Here is a 19,612-nt window from a genome sequence, read left to right as displayed (position 1 = left end):
CAGCTCCAAGATCCTGTTTCTTATTTCAGCTCTATTAACCCAACATGATTTTAGATTCTTGAATACTCTTGTCTATCACAAATCCATATAATCTTGAAAGTTTAAATTGATTCAACATCCTCAGGGATCATATCCAATATGCTAAAACTATTGTTAGGACATCTCATATACCTGGAACATGAGAAAGCATGCAGTATTCCACATCCAGAAGAGGGAATTTCACCTCCATGTATTCTGTTCCTTGATTCCCTAGAGAAAATTGGACTAATATTGTTGTAGTGGAGATCTGCAAGTTCATACAATTCTGGAGCATCTGTGGCTCAGTCGCTGCTGCTTTGGTCGATAAATAAATAGTCATCAGCCGTTCGAATTGTTCACGAAGGTTGTCTGCGGCTGGGTTGGCAGACAGCTGTGCCTCCCTCCAGGCAACCTGCAGCCGGTGCAGGTCCTGGTTCGCCTTTATCATTTGATCATGTAATCTGTAGAAAGAACAGGAACTTAATCTTCATTGTTCATACTAGTTTACTTTTCAAGTTTGTATATTTGATTGCTCGTTCAACTGTCAACTTTACGGACATTGTCTATAACTGAATATTGGGGAAGGTAGGGAAAAGAAATAATAGAATTTGAGAAATGATTGAGGAAACTTTCTTCACCTCCAATTTGACTACTCAGCTAATGAGGGATATATCCCTGCAATTCACCTTTTACCGCTTATATTCAAATAGATTTCTCATGGGAAATAATTGATGGATTTACAGAACACAGATTATCACATTTGCACATTGGCATGGGATATTTGACCACCTCTCCTCTAAACAAATAGAGAGAATGGTGGAAACACTCAGCACTCCATGCAACATCATAAAATCTAAGAGAACAAGTATGCTTATAGAGTAAGCTGCAGAGAGGATAAAGTTGTGAAAAATGGGACCAAGTCCTGGTAAAACTTCAACCAGAAACATTAACTTTGCTTCTCTTTCTACATATGCTGCTCGACCAATGGAGCATTTTTTTTTAAAAATTTCCCATTGTTAAAATCCATATTAATCATAATAATTTATTCTTGGCGTGCTGGTGAGTAGCTTGCCACAGCTTGAAAGCTACCATATTCAAATATGGCTGACCTAGTGGCTGCATTTGCACATCACCATTTAAAAGGTAAATAGCAAAACCATTAAGCTTTATAACCATGACATCGTTCATTTGGTTGATGATTAATTTTGCTGCCTCGTCATTTTTTTTTAATTCCAAGGACAAAATTCATTTTTTATGGAGAGGACATGAAAACTAAATGGTTTCGATACGATTTCAAGTTTACATTTTCTTACAATCTGGTAATTTATGTGTTTTCTCAGTACCTGTGAAAACCCAAGCGTAAAGAAATCTGAGTCAAAATTAAATTCTCTGTGACCAGGTTGTATGTTTCAGCGAAAGTTGGCTCCAATCCCTGTGGCATTGGAATCAAGCAGGTCTCCTTGTCCAAGCCTAATGCAAAGAAATAAGAAGCCCTCAGAAAATAGATTTTCTTGTTTAGATAATCTTTTCGATTACAGTTCCTTGGAGAGAATAAATTTTCTGAATTAAGCCTTAATAATTTGTATACTGGGCTCAAAATTCAATGATGCAGTACCTGGTTTACTTGCTTTAAAATAGATACTTTTACCACATGTTAACAGAATCATGCCTACCACCGCTACTTGGTTAATGCACCGAAAGTAAAATCTAGTGCCCAGGTACAAAATATTCCTGGCCCCTTTTTAAATGCAATTAACAAGCCCAGCTCGTTTAATTTAATTGGGTTACCAAGGACAGAGAAGGATGCTTATCTAAGCATAGAGTCAATACATTTAGCACCCTCTCCCCTTAACTGCTACTTTGACCAGACATCTTATGACCTCCCATTCTTAATGCAGCAATTTTCCTCTTCACTCTGATTGCCTCCTGAACCCACCACCTGCTCTATCCTCCCTCATTGCTTCCATATTTTGCTCATAATGCAATGGTCTGAAATTCACACATTTTCATCAGTGGGTTACCAACCAGATAGCTCAATTGTCTGCTGCAAACAAAGGCATGAAATCAAATACCAATTGGACTTTTGTTTTTATGTACTAAGGACAATTGGCACCCAATATAAATACCTCCATGACCATGTATATTGTGGTTTAGCTCTGCTGGTTTTGGCATAAAGAATTCCAGTGATACCAATAGTTTTTTTAGTTTCATAAGTGAGTTGCATTTAGCTCTTGATCATGACGACAAGTTACACTATAACCTGTCTTGTATGGATCAACTCCCAACAGAATAAAAATCCTGGTCAGTAGTCAGTATGAACCTGGGATTCCATTCCATGGCAAGTACACTCAAGCACTACATCAAAGAGAGAATTGGCATTCAGTGTTAAGGGGGCATGGAAATCAAGTCTGCTGGGTACAGTGATTCTGCAAATATGATGTCAAAATTATTTTAAAAGTACAATAAAATGGTCTCCCAGGTGAATTTTATTTAGCTTTTTTCGTATCCACCTGAGCCAAGATGACAAATATATGCTTTATTTAGCAACACAAGAACTGGAGCAGGCTTTTAGTTTCTCAGCTGACACAACTCCCTCACTTCGCAACCATGTTGTTATATTATCATGGCTTGGTACAGAGGCACCAATACCTCCTAGCAGAGAGCCCTGCAAAAAAAGGAAGTGAACACAGCCCTATAATTCACAGGCAAAACTCTCCCAACCATCAAAAGAATCTACATGGAATGCTACCTTCATAGGGCAGTAGTAATTATCAAGGATTCACACCACTCAGGAAATGCTATTCTCACTGCTGCCATCAGGAAAGAGGTATAGGTACTGCAAGACTCACACCACCAGGTTCAGGAAGAGTTGCTACCCATCCACATCAAATTCCTAAACAAAAACTCAGACTTCTTTAGGGAATCATACTTTTGCACATTGTTTGTTACTTAATATTTATTTTTACTGTATTGCAGTTTGTTTATATTTCTTTCTTTGTTTACATTTAAAATTAGACATACAGAACGATAACAGGCCCATGCTGCCCAATTGCACCAATTGACCTACCATCCTAGTACGATTTAAAAGGGTGGGAGGAAACTGGAGCACCCGGAGGAAACCCCTGCAGACATGGGAAGAACATACAAACTCCCTAAAGACAGCACTGGATTTGAACTTCAGTCACTGCCGCTGTAACAGCATTGTGCTATTCTTGCATACAGTTTTTTTGCACTACTGTTTAGGAAAAATACAGCCTGGCCTGTGGGAAAAAGGATCTCAGGGTTTTATGTGATGTCATGTTCATACTCTGACATAAATCTGAACTTTAAAATTCCTTCTTTATTTTAACTCCATCCATCTCAGCATAAATCTATTTTGCACTTCCTTTGGATTATGGCTGATTTGATACTGTAACAAAAGCATGGTGGGAAGTTAAATCTTTATCCTCAGGGCGAAACAAGCAAAACATTTGCCAATAATTTCACAACATGTGATGGTGGACGGCAAGTAGGAGCAGAATCCCAGAGCTCCTCTGGAAATTATAGAAAAGACAGAAAAAAAGAGTTAAAAAGAAAGTTTAAATCAAGTTTTCCAGCAAAATAAAGAAAAAAGAGTGGGAGGAAAGACAGGAAGTCCACACGAGATGTCCCCCCCCCCCCCCCCAACTGATGCGACCCCAGGGCATCAGGACTGTGGGACCTCATGGGGAAGAGGTCAGCAGGACCCACTCAAGGCCACCACGGGAGGAGATTGCAGGTGACTGTCCTTCAAAAGAGTCATCCAGAGTCGAACAGGCAGTGAAGAGCCTGCAGACAGCGATGGCAGCTGCAGGAGGGGTTGGAAGGAGGCAGCAGCGGTAGCGGGAGCATCAGGCAGGTTGGGGGCTGCGTGAGAGATCGAGGGCTGGCTGCAGCAGGCAGGAACAGGATTGCAGGCAACATCAAGAGAGCGGCCCAGGCAGACCCCCCACAGACAGAAGTTGAGGAGAGGTGGTGGTGGATGGTGAGAGAAGACAGTTGAGTGGTCAGGGAGCAGTGGCATGGAGAGCGATGGTGAGATGGAAGAGGAAAAAGGTGGAAGGAAAGGCCCGTTGTCACGGCAAGTGAAGGCATCAGAGAGAGAGATTTATTGGAGAGTGTGCAAGGGCCGTGGTGGAGGCAGTCGTGGAAGCCAGATTAAAGACCATTTTAAAAGGGACTTTCAAAAGAAATGGGAGAGATAGAGGGGAGTGGCAGATATGGCAGGGAGAGTCTCTAGTGTGGAGGATACCATGGAATACCTGGAAAGTCAGAGGGATGTTAGAAACAAGGAAAGGGAGGAAATCCTGGAGACATTAAACAGGTTTGAAAATTTTACAGAAGAAAAAATTTTAAAATTGTGGGATTAAAGGAAGGAGTGGGAGGGGAATAATTTGATCAAATTTATTAAGGGTTGGATACCGGGGGTCCTGGCGAGGACAAGGTAGGGGAAGATTTAAGGATAGAGTGGGCATACAGCTCTTTTTTCCCCAGGGCAAATGATCTCAATCGGTAAAATTCGAGAATTTCCAGGACAGGGAAAGGGTTCTTCGAACAAAGGCCGAGGGGGCAAATATGGGGCGGTGGGGGGCGGGGTCCAGCTGAGTTTAGGAATACCAAGACCCTTTCTTTCCAGACATCAGCTTGAAGTTGCTGAAGCGAAGGAAACAGTTTGATGAAGTGAAAGGGGTCTTGCTAGGCAAGGGGTGGAATGTAGGCTATTACACCTGGTGACACTAAAGGTGACACTGCCCGGGGGGAGGGGGGAATAAAAAGTTTTAGAGACAAAGGAGGTGATGAGATTCGCCAAATCCCTAGAGGCCACAAGGGGGAGGGGCAATAAGCCAGGGAGAAGGTTGCTGGTTGGGGGGGGTGGGGGGGGAGAGGAATTATGCATGTATATGTATATAACTATAAATATACTGTTTTGCTTATTAAGTTCTGTCTAAGGTGATGATACGTTATTTGGAGATGTATACATGAGAGGTGCTCGGGGATGATATGGATGGGGAGAGAGTAAGATGGGTGCTGCGGGCTCGCATCAGTTTGGTTTCGATAGGGGTCATGTGTCCCACAATGATTGGGATCAAGGCAGGTTATTGGAATGTATTCGGTGAGGCAGGTAGGGGAAAATTCGGACTTTGGGTATGATTATGTACATGGATAGTTTTGTTTATTGGACTTCACAGGTCTGCTGAAACTAAAATAAAATAATTTCACAACATTAGCAATGAGTATACAAAGCCAACAATCTTCAAGCAAACATCATGGAGATTCTCAACCCTCTACACTGATAGGAAGGATAGAACTTAACTTTGTCTTTTACAAAGTTACAATGCCAAGACTATCAACTGACATCCCTGTGTATAAATGACAACTAATAAAGCTCCAAACTTGTAATTTAATGGAAATGTGAAACTCTGAGACAAAAATATACAAGACATATATACTGTGAAGCATAACTGGTATTCCCCTAATCAGCCACAAGACTGCTGGAAAGTTCATAAAGCTTATTGTCCATTCCTAATCAGATTTTTTTTTTTAAATGTGTTGAATTACTATCTGAACTCTGGTAATATCCAAACTCTGTAAAACATCCCTACAAAGAGAGCATCGTTTCATAGTCTACACAACCTTTCAAACAAGGCAACCCAAATTATATCATTATTTGTAGTGGGAATCTGGAGTTAAAATACCATTTGAAGATGGTTTCCCAAAATAGACAAAGAAAATTATTCTTAACATGAGGGTTCCATTCTCAAAATTCATGCATACTTCTGTTGGAAGAACATACAGTACAGGTACATGATCCTTTATCCAGACATCTAAAATCCTGAAAGCTCCAAAATTCGGCAAATGGGGAGAGAGGCAGCAGCGCAAGTCGGGTGGCCAAGGGGACCGGCGGCTGGAAGGGGGTGGGGTGGATATGGCAGCACAATTCGGGTGGGCTTTCCGAAATTCAGAACACATTGTCCCCCAAGGGTTCCCGATAAAGGATCGTGTACCTATACTATAAAACAATTAGTGATATGTAGGGTAGAAATCCTCCAGTCAGGAACTCTTGTGCTCAGTATTCATTTTAATTCTTTGTAGCAAGTTCATGGTCCATTCAATTACAAAGAAAACCAAAGAAATTATAACAAAAGAAGTTGTACAAAGAACCCATGGAAGATACATTAATATTTATACCAACCAAAATAACAAGACTGGTAAAAAGTGAGCAAGTCCACTTCAGATCATACCTTTCATATGTACATGTCTACTTTTATGCTCTTCTTCATTCAGTTCCTTCAAGGAACAACAAGTAGGGTTAAAGGTTAGAAGCTTAGGTGACTTTGGTTTGCAGAAGGGTTGACAGAGTTTCAGCAAAGCTGCACCAAGATTCAGAAAGAAGGCATCTGATGCATACATTTGGAAGAAGAGATCTGGCATCTGGTTGGCCCAGATTTTTGTTCGTCCAGAGTTGGCGTGGAGACAGTTTCCGAGCCAGGAAAGGATTCTATGCTTTGTATCAGTGGAAAGCTGGATGAGATTCCGCAGTATCTGATGGATTTTGTCATGAAATTGAACCATGAACTGTAAAATAAAAGAACACCTGAGCATTTTTCTCCAGGCCAAGATGAAATTAAAAAGTAGTCTGATTTTAGCTCAAGAAAATAAACAGAAAAAATGAGGCAAAGCAGCTAGTCGTGTGTGTGTGTGTGTGTGTGTGTGTGTGTGTGTGTGAGAAACAGAAAAAATGAGGCAAAGCAGCTAGTCAGGTGTGTGTGGGTGTGTGTGTGTGAAACAGAAAAAATTAGGCAAAGCAGCTAGTCAGTTGTGTGTGTGTGTGTGTGTGTGTGTGTGTGTGCACGCAGTGAATGACAAAGAGATTCATTTAAAGACAAACATTCAGAACTGTTAGATCCATGTGATCCAAATAAAGAACATGTGGATAGCCTCCACCAATTTCATGTTTAATTGGACTAATTCAATAAGTAATCTGCATTTATAGAGTTATATCACACCTCAAAAGGTCTCAAAGGATAGTCAATGGATTACTTTTTACATTAATGATATTTAAGATAAATGTTCTCTTATGGCATCTCAGACCTTAAACATGAAACAGTACTATTCCATGGATATTGTCTGTCTTGCTGAGTTTATTCATAATTTCCTAATTTTGTTTCAGATACAATGGTTGGATTTTTTTTTTAATTGTCAAGCTATTTATAATATACTTCATAGTAATGGCAGCAGGTAACACTGTGTTCACAGTGCACACTGGGAACTCTTCAAATGCTGCCACAAAGCAGGACATCTACATGTGCAGCTGAACATTGCTGTTAAATCCTCACTAAAGCAGAATTAGATCTACAATGGCTCCAGCATCATTTAGGTATTTTAGTGCCACTTCATACCATAGACACAGGTAACAATACATCCAAAATAAAAGTTTGTATTTATAATTTATGTGGGCATTTGTTACAAGACATCCTCTGAAACACATTTTCTTTTTGAAAAGTTTTATGGGAGGAGAGTGGGGGAATCATGATGGGAAACAATGAAAATTCAAATAGAAGTTAAAAGAAAACATTACAATCAAGTTCTAGGAAGACTTGGAATACATTTTGTTTTAGCCAAATTCCTGAAATTAAGAGGGAATCGTAGAAAATGAACCATAAAGATATACATTTAATGTGCAACTACACAAGAACAAGGGGGAGGGGAGGTTCGTGGTAGGTATCAAAGGGTTTACCACAACAGAGGCAGTGTACGTTTATGTGGGCTATGGAGTGATAATCAAACAGGCTGCTTTTACCTGGATTGTGCAGATTTTCTTCTCACATTCAGGAAAATATAAAATATAAACCCAACTTATGGTTTACATACTGTGGAATTAAGATCTCTCATTGGTGCCCTTTGTCTGCTACTTGATAATACTTGCCACTTACAAGTCCAAGCCTAAATTTTGCCTCTGTCATGCTGCATGCAGGCAGGAGCTGCTTCATTACCTGACGAATCATAAAGAGAACTGAAGATTGCAATCCTTAGCAAACATGGCTACTTTTACCTTTATGATAGAGAGAAATTCATTGATGAAATTTGCAAGTTGAGTGGCTCAAGGGAAGATCCTGAAATTGATTGAGGCAAGAATGTTATTTTGCAACAGCCTATGGAACAGGTTCCTGGATGGAATTCCACAGACCAGGACAGTATGTCAAAAGAATAACAAGGGATTAACAATAAATATTTTCCATGCCTGGATTAATAATATAAAGCTAGTCAAATTAAAGAAGGAATCATTAGATCCCAATGGCTCAACTAATGACCAGAAAAGGCCCTCCCTGGTTAACCTACCTTATGGGCACTCAACATGTATGATCAAATGTTTGGAAGACCAGTGCAGTGAATTTTCTGGCAGCTGGGGATTTACAGGCATCCTCTGCCAGGTGGAACAGGAATTTCTTGATGCCTTCTCTCTCTGACACATCCCACTCCATTTATCTGCTCCTATCATTGAGCCATATAATAAGACCTAGGAGTGCACATCACCCTCACTCATTCACCTAATCAGTGGCGCTGGCTAGCAGCCACTCTTCTTATGTATCTTTTCTTCTACCATCACAGTTGTTTCTGTGATCTTCTCCCACACTTATTTTTTTGTTAATTTCCGACTTGCACAATGGACAGTTCATACACAGTTCTCATGAATGGAACACTCTCATAACCTGGGGACTTTTTGCATGGAACACAATTACAAAAGGGCAGACTAAATAGTGATTTTTTTTGTGAGTGATCCTAGCTCTAATTTAATTTTATCAATATCAGATGTATTATAAATGACAAGAATCTCAGAGTTGAGCTGACTGGGGGTGGTGGGGGGGGAACAAACTTTATGTTCTGGCATTTATTTGCTGTACAAAAACTCCCACTGAACTAATGATTATAGAGGTTATGGGGATGGAAGGATATCAGGATTAGGAGATGTAATTAGAAATGTGAGAGGCATTACAAACCATAAGCTCTCTTTACAAATGGTTAACATCTGAATATTCATTGACAATTCTTGAACCTCTTGTATGTTGGAACAAGACTGATACAAGTAAAAGGCCCTTTCAAGCAAGGAAAATGCCCAACTGTAAAGGCGGAGGTTCTCCGCCCTTACATCTAGAGACTTACCTTTCTGAATACACTATGGCTGCCTCGGAGGTGCCGAATGCAACCCTTCTTGAGGAAGGATAAATCGGCGGAGCACAGCGCAGTGCTCCACCACCCCACCTGAACGGTTAAGTGGCTGGTTAAGGGGCGGGCTGATGATATCGTCAGCACGCCAACCCATCTCTCCATTCACCCCTCTCCCTCCATGAATCCCTCATGGCAGAGGCAGCAGGGACCAGTGGAAGCAGTCAGGGGCTGTGACAGCCTCACCAGACCGCTCTCTGCAGCTCAAAATGAGGCAGAGCAATGGTAGTCTTCCCTACCCGTAATCCCCCATGCAGCTGGGACTGTTCTGGGAAACAGTGGTTCTAGCTCCTTAGGAAATTATGGGTAGGGAAGACGGCCATTGTTCTGCCGCATATTTATGATGGGTAGCACTATGGCACCAGTTGTCCAGCCTCCATTGGCTCCGGAGGGTGCTACATGGTGCTGTTCGATATGAATGTGACGCTGGAGCAGCCTTTTAGGGCTGCTCTATGAAAGGCAAGTTTTATGTTTTCCTTCCGTGCTTGTAGCCAGTCTCCAGGCAGAGAGAAGCCTGTCATGAAATGGCCTCAAGTTAAAATCTACTCATTATCCTGAAACAGAGTTCAAAAATTACATCAAATTGGATGCATCATGTTACGACAGCTTTCAAAAGTCAAAATTGCCAAAGACACACCTGGTGAATATTCGACTCTTGCACTTTTATTTCTTGAGGACTAGACCGTGAGGGATTCAAAAAATACAAATGATTTTCCACCAGTCCTGGAGTCTTCAGCAAACAAGAAATATTCAGCACAGTTCCCAACAGGGTCTGCTGGTAGAGATTACCATTTTTTGGATCCTTTGGTTCAATGTACTCCAAGAATGCCTATTGACAGACATACAAAACTAATTACATTCAAATCTATATATTTATCAAAAATCAAATATACAATTAAATATTCAATCAATCAACATATGTTAAAAGTAATTAGCAGCTGGATTAAGATCTATGGAAATTAAGAACAGAATCTCCATTTAAAAGTAAATGTTTTTTTTTAAAAAAACGTTACCTCTCACAAAAGGTAGGACAACAACAGCAAATTGAGAAAAACCAAAAATGTTTTACTCTCGACTGTCAATGCTTCCCCAGGTAAAAAATGCACATTTAAATCTTGAGAAAGGCAGAGTTAGGGTGTGCAGGAAACCAGGGTGCGGTGGAACAGCATAGTCTTCCATATATTTGAGGAAAGTGGCAGTGAGTAATTGACAACCTTTGGACCAAATCCTAATCTAAATCAGCAATTTATTGAGAGCTGTGCACCAACAAGAACAGCAGAAAAATTATGCTGAAGGTTACATTTCTAAGGCAGTTTTCATCATACAACTGTGAAGAAATAAGGCACTAATGATTAACACACTACAGGGTTATTTTCAAAGTTCACACTGCAGACTTCTTAGTTGAAGCACAACAGATCAGAAAAGTGATCTTGGGCTGAGTTTATTTTTCCTATTCAAACATATCATTAAAACCTCCTCTGCAACACCCCAAAATGTCCAGAATCACCATGATAGCTTGAATTTAGATTTTATGCCAACCAACAGTGTGGGATAATATAGTTATATTTGTCAGCTGTTTACTCATATACAAAAGAAAAATCTTCATCAGGATTTAATCGCAATATCAATTAGTCAGTTGGTTTTGTTGAAAGATTCAATGAAATCAGGAAAGAAACTCCACCCATTTTCACCACTAAAACCAAGTGTCCAAGATTACATAGGTATGATAGAATAAGGCCTTTGCCTTAGTCACAAAACATTTCCATATCATCTTGGAGCATATGGCTGATATTCAATACAAAAAGATATTACTGATGTCTGACGAGCTGAATTAAATGGTACTTGAGGGAATGCATCTAACAGATGACAATACTCATATTCCAAATCCAAGCTGATCGAAACTCTTCCAACAAGTTTCCATGCAGCTTTAGAGTCAATGCCAAACAAAAATAAAAATTCCCATGTACATACATTTATATACATAAAAATAGGACAAACTTTCAGACTTTACACAAAAATGCTGATCGAGTTTCTCCAGCATTTTTGTGTAAACTACATTTTCTTGTTTAACAAAAAAGTTTCAGAGATTTCTTACTTGTGCAAGATCAAACTGCCGGGTGAAATAAAGAATAATATCCAGATAGCTGTACAGCATTATGTGGCAGAGATCCAACTCTTTAATACGGTGTAATAATATGTCCAACACTGGAAATATGACTTCATTGAATGTCCTGACCTCTTCATCTGCCTTTAACACAACTATTACTTCATCCATGAATTCAGCAACATCTTCAAACTCTGTATAAAATAACAGATTACGTCATGAATTTTATTCTTAAAAAAGCAACAGCTTATGACAAAATAGATTTCCATTACAGATAATGGTTGCAAAATTACTTTAAAACTGAAAATTCTGATGGATAGAGTGAAAATTAATCGACTTTGGATGGTTGAGCACAATGGATTAAATGACCATCCACATCTATAACTGAGTGTTTATCAGCAGAAGTAGCAAGGATGTCAACATCCAGAGCCAAATTTCATCCCTTTTCCCCATAGTTAGGCGTGAAGCAAAAGTGACAGTCTTGCTTTATTACCTCATCACCTAGATGAGTCTTGCTTTATTACCTAGATGCCTCCAAATTTAAACACACTGCTGATCCTTTAAGTATTTTTAAGAACTACACTTTCAAGTTAAAGAAGCTCCAATGTCAATTCCATCCATAACTAACTTAATGTTGTTAAACTTCATACCAAGTCTGGATATCCAGTTTTCCTTACATTTGTCACCATTAAACCCCTCACCCTTCGAGCCCCAATATTTGTCTTTCTTTTTCAATCTGTTTTTCGAGTTATATCAGTGATTTTCAAATTGCCCCCCCCCCCCAAAAATTCACATTCCACCTTAAGCAATTCCTATGCCATAAGTGCTCTGTGATTAGTAAGGGATTGCTTAAGGTGGTATGTGAGTGGAAAGAAGTTCTTAAATGACTCGTTATGTGCATGGTTTCATAACTCCAAAGGAAATGGGCCAATTACTATTTTTCTCAAGCAAAATATTTCAGTAAAAATTGGGTCTAGTGCAGTGCTTCTCAACCTTCCCTTCAGACTTACATACTACCTTAAGCAATCCCTTACCAATCACTGAGCACTTATGGCATAGTGTTATTTAACGTCAAATGCGAGTTTAGGGGGTCAGTTTGAAAACCACCAAGTTATAATCGAACATTTATACATAAGAGGAGAGTTACATTATATTCATGTATTTACTAATGTACAAAAAAAAACACATTGGTATTTAACAAATATATATTAACCATAAATTACTTCTCTTCTTGTAAAACCAAAAGAAAAAAATTAATTTTATTACAAAATCCCTTCTAACTAATCCAAAAAAGGGACTGGGCAGTCTATTCTGAGAGTAAAGTAGGAAAACAAAGGGTTTCCTGGTTAAAACCAAATTTTCCAAAAGGAACTAGGAGAGAATCCAGTGTAATAAATGGTTGCCAAACTTCTTCAAATTTAAAAGATGCATCAACTGTCCAACTCCTAATTTTCTCCAAACCTAAACCTGACGTGACAGCAGAGAGCCATTGAAGTAGAGTAGTTGGGATAGGATCCTTCAATTTAAGAAATATAGTTTTTCGAGCCAATAATGTTGAAAAGGCAATTATTCGTTGTGCAGACACAGGCACATGCCCAGTCTCTGCTGATATGAAACAAAAGAAAGGAGGAATGGCTCTCCCTAATTTTAGATTTTATTATTGGGCTATGAATATCTGATATAGTACCTTTTGGATTTATTATTCATATATATATGAAATGTCCTTTATGGGTAGATTTGGAGAAGAATTCAGTTGGGGGTACTCACTGTCATCATTGCTGGGAACTCCTCTGCCCTTTGCATTATCCAAAATTAATAGACAAGATCTTAACCCAGTTCTTAAGCATACAATAAGGATTTGGTTCCAGTTTCATAAATTTTTTGGGTTTAATAATTTTGTTTTATCTTGTAAAATACATCTTAATTTTTTTTTTAAAAAGCATTGTTGATCAGGTATTTTCAATATTGGGAAAAAGGCCTCCAGAGATCTGATCAAACACTCCCATTTCCTGCATCCCCACACCTTGATCATTCCAATCGTGAAAGTAAGCTATAAATGGACCTTAAGTCTTATCAAAATAAATATTAATCTTCTTGGCAATATGTCTGATTTTTTTCCAACCTTAGAAAGGACATGATGTCCAATAGGCATTGTCTATGGGTGGGTGGAAAGTCCTCTTTCCATTTCAGCAATATTCCTCTTCTAGCCAGTAATGTAGAAAATGCTAAGACCTGACTTTGTTAGATGTTAAATTTATGTTTACATATCTGGAGAAGCCAAACATTGCAATTAAGGGACATGGTTCTAGATCGATCCCAAGGATGGCCAAAAAGATTTTGAAAACATAAGTCCAATATTCTGCCAATTTGGGACAAATACCAAAACACATATCAAAGAGGCTTCAAACCTTTTGAGTTTGTCACACATTGAATTTACAAGGGTAAATTTGAGCAAGCTTAACTTTAGAAAAGTGTATTCTATGCACCACTTTAAATTTAGTCAAACTGTGCCTTGCACACAGATGAATCATGGATAAGAGCCAAAACTGAAAACCAATCTTCTTCTGAAAGAGGCATCTCATTAAAGAGAATGTTTTTAAATTCAATATTTTATAATATAAAGCAGATATTATACTTTTATATACAAATTGTAAATCAAAAAGTTTATCTATGAAATTTGGAAATAGTGGAAAAACATCTCCCTGATGGTACAACAACCATTGATCACTAAAATAAATGAAGTTTTTAGAGATTTCTATTTTAAAATTTACTCTTCTGAATTTAACAATGAATATGATCTGATGAATAATTTCTTAGATCATTTGGATATACCGATGATATCGCAAGAAAGCAAACAAAGCTTGGAGGTTCCAATTTTACAAGATGAACTGAAAAGAGCAATATCTTCTTTACAATCAGGCAAATCTCCAGCTCCAGGTGGATTTTCAGGTGGAGTTTTATAAATTATTTTCTCAACAACTTATTCTGCAATTAACCTTAGGACTGAATGATTCATTTTGAGGAGGGAAATTACCTTATTTCAGTGACGCTGCTATCACTGATTTTAAAAAAAGGAACATAGATTCAACATAGAGAACATTCTACCAGGAATAATAAATTTAAACCAAATGGGTTTTATTAAAAATAGATATTCTTACCATAATATTCATAGATTAATGAATATTGTACATTCTCTTTTTACCTATCATAATGAATGTATTTTTTCCTTAGATTCTGAAAAAGAATTTGATAGAATAGAATGGGAATATTTATTTACCACTTTAGTAAAATTTAATTTTGGACCACATTTTATTCAATCGATAAAAAATTTTTTATATGCGTCTCCAATAGCATCAATTTGTACTGTCAACAAAGTTTTCAAATTACAATGAGGCATGAGACAGGGTGGCCCCTTAAGCCCCCTGCTTTTTGATCCAGTGGTTGAGCCACTAGTTGATGCTTTGTGAGAAATGAAGATTTTTGAGGATTGTTTAGAGGTCCTATTGAACATAATCTGTCTTTATTTGCAGACGACCTTTTATTTTTCGTATCTATTCCAGAGGTATCAATAAAAAAGATATTGTCGTTACTTACATACTTTAGTAAGTTTACCGGTTATAAACTTAACCTACACAACAATGAATTATTACCACTAAAGGGCTCACTGACTTTATGCTCTTAATTATCCATTTAAAATAGTGAAAGAACAACCTAAATATCTAGGTATTATGATGACTAAGAATTTAAAAAACCTCTAAAAGAAAACTTTGCAATTTTGTTTAATCAGATTAGAACAAAACTCTTTGGATCATCATCAGTTTCTTTATGATAGGCGTATTAACATAACATAAAACATAACAATTACAGCACGGAAACAGGCCATTAGGCCCTTCTAGTCCGCACCGAACCAAACACCCCTTTCTAGTCCCACCTCCCTGCACAATGCCCATAACCCTCCATCTTCTTCTCATCCATATACCTGTCCAACCTTTTCTTAAATAATACAATTGACTCCGCCGCCACTATTTCTCCCGGAAGCTCATTCCACACGGCTACCACTCTCTGAGTAAAGAAGTTCCCCCTCATGTTACCTCTAAACCTCTGCCCCTTAATTCTTAACTCATGTCCTCTTGTTTTAATCTTTCCTCCTCTTAACGGAAATAGTCTATCCACATCCACTCTGTCTATCCCTTTCATAATCTTAAATACTTCTATCAAATCCCCTCTCAACCTTCTACGCTCCAAAGAATAAAGACCTAATCTGTCCAATCTCTCCCTATACTCTAGATGCTTAAACCCAGGTAACATTCTGGTAAACCTTCTCTGCACTCTCTCCACTCTGTTTATATCCTTCCTATAATTAGGCGACCAGAACTGCACACAGAACTCCAAATTAGGCCGCACCAACGTCTTATACAATCTCAACATCACCTCCCAACTCCTATATTCCATGCAATGATTGATAAAGGCCAGCATACTAAAAGCCTTCTTCACCACCCTATTCACGTGAGTTTCTCCCTTCAGGGAACGATGTACCGTTACTCCTAAATCTTTCTGCTCTTCTGTATTCCTCAATGCTCTCCCATTTACCACGCATGTCCTATTCTGATTCTTCTTACCAAAATGAAGCACCTCACACTTATCAGCATTAAATTCCATCTGCCATTTTTCAGCCCACTTTTCTAAGCAGCCCAAATCCCTCTGCAATCCTTGAAAACCTTCTTCATTATCCACTATTCCACCTATCTTAGTATCGTCTGCATATTTACTAATCCAATTCACCACCCCATCATCTAGATCATTAATGTATATAACGAACAACAATGGGCCCAATACAGATCCTTGAGGCACATCACTGGTCACTGGCCTCCAACCTGACAGACAATTATCCACTACCACTCTCTGGCCTCTCTCTTTCAGCCAATGTTCAATCCATTTGACTATCTTAAAATTTATACCTAAAGACTGCACCTTCCTAACTAACCTTCCATGTGGTACCTTATTGAAGGCCTTACTGAAGTCCATATAGACAACATCCACTGCGCTACCCTCATCCACATTCCTAGTCACCTCTTCAAAAAATTCAATCACATTGGTCAAACATGACCTTCCTCCCACAAATCCATGTTGAGTGCTCCTGATCAGACCCTGTCTATCCAGATGTTTATAAGTACTATCTCTAAGAATTTTCTCCATTAATTTACCTACCACAGACGTCAAACTTACAGGCCGATAGTTGCCAGGTTTCCTCCTTGAACCCTTTTTAAATAACGGAACCACATGCGCAATGCGCCAATCCTCCGGCACTATCCCCATATCTAATGACATTTGAAAAATTACCGCCAGAGCCTCTGCTATTTCCTCCTTCACTTCTCTCAATGTCCTGGGGAAGATCCCGTCTGGTCCCGGAGACTTATCCACCTTTATATTCTTCAAAAGCCTTAAAACTACACCTTTTGTAATCTCTATATTCCCCATATTTACCCAATTTGCTTTTTTTTTTTATCTCACATCTCCCAATATCCTTCTCCTTAGTGAATATCGAAGAAAAGAAACTGTTCAATATCTCCCCCATTTCTCTAGGCTCCACACACAGTTTTCTGCTCTGATTTTCTAAGGGACCAATTTTGTCTCTAGCTTTCCTCTTACCATTAACATATTTGTAGAACTCTTTTGGATTAGTTTTCACCCTGCTTGCCATAGTTTCCTCGTACCTTCTTTTAGCTTTCCTAATTCCTCTCTTAACTCAATTAAAATGAATATTTTACCAAAATGTAAATATTTATTTCAATAACTACCAATATTTATTTCTAAGTCTTGAGAGATAGAGAGAGAGAGAGAGAGAGGGGAGAGGAGAGAGAGAGAGAGAGAGAGAGAAACAGATAAAATAAGTTTTCTTCAGAATACAAGAAATGATGGATGGCTGTTGTTACCTAAATTTAGATTTTACTACTGAGTTATGAACACAAGGAACATGTTATTGTTGATACATTTTGATAATAGAGATCGCCATCCCAATTGGATTGAAATGGAATTAAAATCCCTTAAGAATACCTCCTTATGGGCTGTACTGGGTTCACTTTTACTTCTCTCTATTCCAAATTTAATAAATAATTTAATAATGAAATAGATTGAAGAATTGGAGATAATTAAGGATATTTTTGGAAATTTTGGAATTTATATTTACTAGTCCTATTCCAACTATCTATTTCAACCTGCTATTTGAGATGCAAGCTTTGAAGAATGGAAATGACTCGGAATTAAAACTTAAGGATTTTTTTATCCAACAAAATTTTCCATCTTTATAACAATTGATGATGAAATTTAATTTGCTTTTATTGGTTTTATAAGTACACACTTTTATTGGTACTCAGGACTTCTAGTGTTTTTTTTTGTTTTCTGATTAATTTCAAAGTGTCTGCATCTGCAGCCATTTATTCACCATGGCAGTTGAAATGGGTACCCAGGAGGTGGTGCTTCATTGATGTTTGGTGTCCTCCCTAAAGAAAGGGACTTATCACAATGATTTTAATGGATGATTTCAGTGGCAAACTCATTATGTGCAGCTCAGATAAAGATAATTACCAATTTACACTACAGCAATCTTATGTCTTTCTGTTGAGGTCTGATCTTGTTAAGATCCATGCAGCTCCCTCATCATTTACTCAGGCTCCAATTTTACAGAAACAATATCAAATGTACATAGCACCCAAGCTGATATAACTGCTACATGTCCATCATGGGTGTAGAAGCAACCAATCAATTTCCCATTATAGACTAATCTGACCAGTAGGTGCTATTTGAACACAATGAACAATTTTGTTCTTTAAAAACCAATTGTGACAGAACTTAGGCAAAGTTAAAGAATAGAACAAATGCATTCATCGTTCAACTTTTACAATTTTGAGACATCCTGAGTTTGTTATAGGTTGGACGAATTGGTTGGCGTAGTGGTTAATGCAACCTTGTTGCAGTGTCAGCAATCGTGAGTGGAGTTCAAATCCTGCACTCTCTGTAAGGAGTTTGTACATTCTTCCTGTGTCTGCATGGGTTTTCACCAGGGACTCCAGTTTCCTCCCAATGTTAGAAATGTACCGGGGGTTGTAGGTTAATTGGGCAACACAAGCTCGTAGCCGAAATGGTCTGTTAAATGCTGCTTGTCTAAATTTGAAAACATTTTCCAATTAAAAAATAATTAAAATGTGTTGTGTAAATGTAATTTCATATTTAAAAAAATTGACAAATATATCATTCCATGATGCCCCACCCACCAAAACTCAGTACATAATGTAAACCAATTCAACACCTCCCACACAATTACCATAGCTAGAATATTTACTTACGTGGTCCACTTACACCTTCAAGAAGCAAATCAACTACTTGCTCGTAGATATTCTGATTGGCATAGATCTCAGGTGTAAGAAGGGCAGTGCGCGCATTAGACACTGTCAGGACTTTACACCGAACTGCATACGTTAATAGATTTTCGGGTACTTTTGTAATCTATTGAGAAAACAGTTTTTCCAAACAGAAGAATAGATAAGTAACAATTATGTAATACTTCTAAATAGTTAAAAATACTTAATTCCAGCACAGATTTTAACTGAAAGTTATACATTTCTTTGTCTCTGAATATTGTATGACTATATGGACTATATCTCCTTCAGCAAAAGTTTCCCTCAAAAACTGAAGTTGCCCATGTGAGCAGAGATATTCAGCGCAGCCAAAACAGAAATGTGATGGGCAGTTTGGAAATGCTGCAGCTATTCCTTTTCTAGCCACACACATGAGAAACAGTCAACTGAATGATCTAAAATTTACTAAACCCATGGATTCAGATGGACAGGAGAAACACATGGATGTACATACCTCCTCTTTTACTCTTCGGAAACAAGCAAACAGGTATTTCATAACTTCTTTCTCTCCTGCATCTCGATCAGCTGTTACATTAATAACATTTCCTGGTGTCATCCAGATCAAATGATTTCCAGGCTCTGGAATCAACATTCGACTGAACAAAGCCTGTTAAAGTAAACCATTATTTCAAGTTAATGTTAGTTATTTATCCTCGACTTCAACAAAGGATGATGAGAATTTCAAGCCCCCTTCATATCCATTGTTTTAAATTTCTTACTTTCCAAAAAAGGCAAAATGCATACCATAGTTTACGATGTAAGAATATTAATATTTGGGGAGAATTTATAAGATTTAGAGAAGGTCACATACATACACACATTTTAAAACAGA

The 19,612-nt window shown here is 38.1% G+C and overlaps 1 protein-coding gene across 3 annotated transcripts in view; it reads right to left on the bottom strand.

Annotated features, from left to right (window-relative positions):
• Nucleotides 1-19,612, bottom strand: part of ube4a (ubiquitination factor E4A (UFD2 homolog, yeast)) — a 76,951-nt gene that overhangs the window by 33,875 nt on the left and 23,464 nt on the right. For all 3 annotated transcript variants that reach the window (XM_069894769.1, XM_069894768.1, XM_069894770.1), the window contains 7 exons: nucleotides 19,235-19,387; nucleotides 18,709-18,868; nucleotides 11,357-11,559; nucleotides 9,899-10,090; nucleotides 6,279-6,612; nucleotides 1,362-1,488; nucleotides 172-479 (listed from right to left, as the gene is read on the bottom strand). In XM_069894769.1, the coding sequence (XP_069750870.1) occupies nucleotides 172-479; nucleotides 1,362-1,488; nucleotides 6,279-6,612; nucleotides 9,899-10,090; nucleotides 11,357-11,559; nucleotides 18,709-18,868; nucleotides 19,235-19,387 (1,477 nt within the window). The remainder of the gene's footprint in view (nucleotides 1-171; nucleotides 480-1,361; nucleotides 1,489-6,278; nucleotides 6,613-9,898; nucleotides 10,091-11,356; nucleotides 11,560-18,708; nucleotides 18,869-19,234; nucleotides 19,388-19,612) is intronic.

The sequence above is a fragment of the Narcine bancroftii genome, chromosome 8 (assembly GCF_036971445.1).
Source record: "Narcine bancroftii isolate sNarBan1 chromosome 8, sNarBan1.hap1, whole genome shotgun sequence".
Taxonomy (NCBI): Eukaryota; Metazoa; Chordata; class Chondrichthyes; order Torpediniformes; family Narcinidae; genus Narcine; species Narcine bancroftii.
The sequence above is the reverse complement of the archived record's forward strand: the minus strand, read 5'-3'. Positions and strand labels throughout refer to the sequence as shown.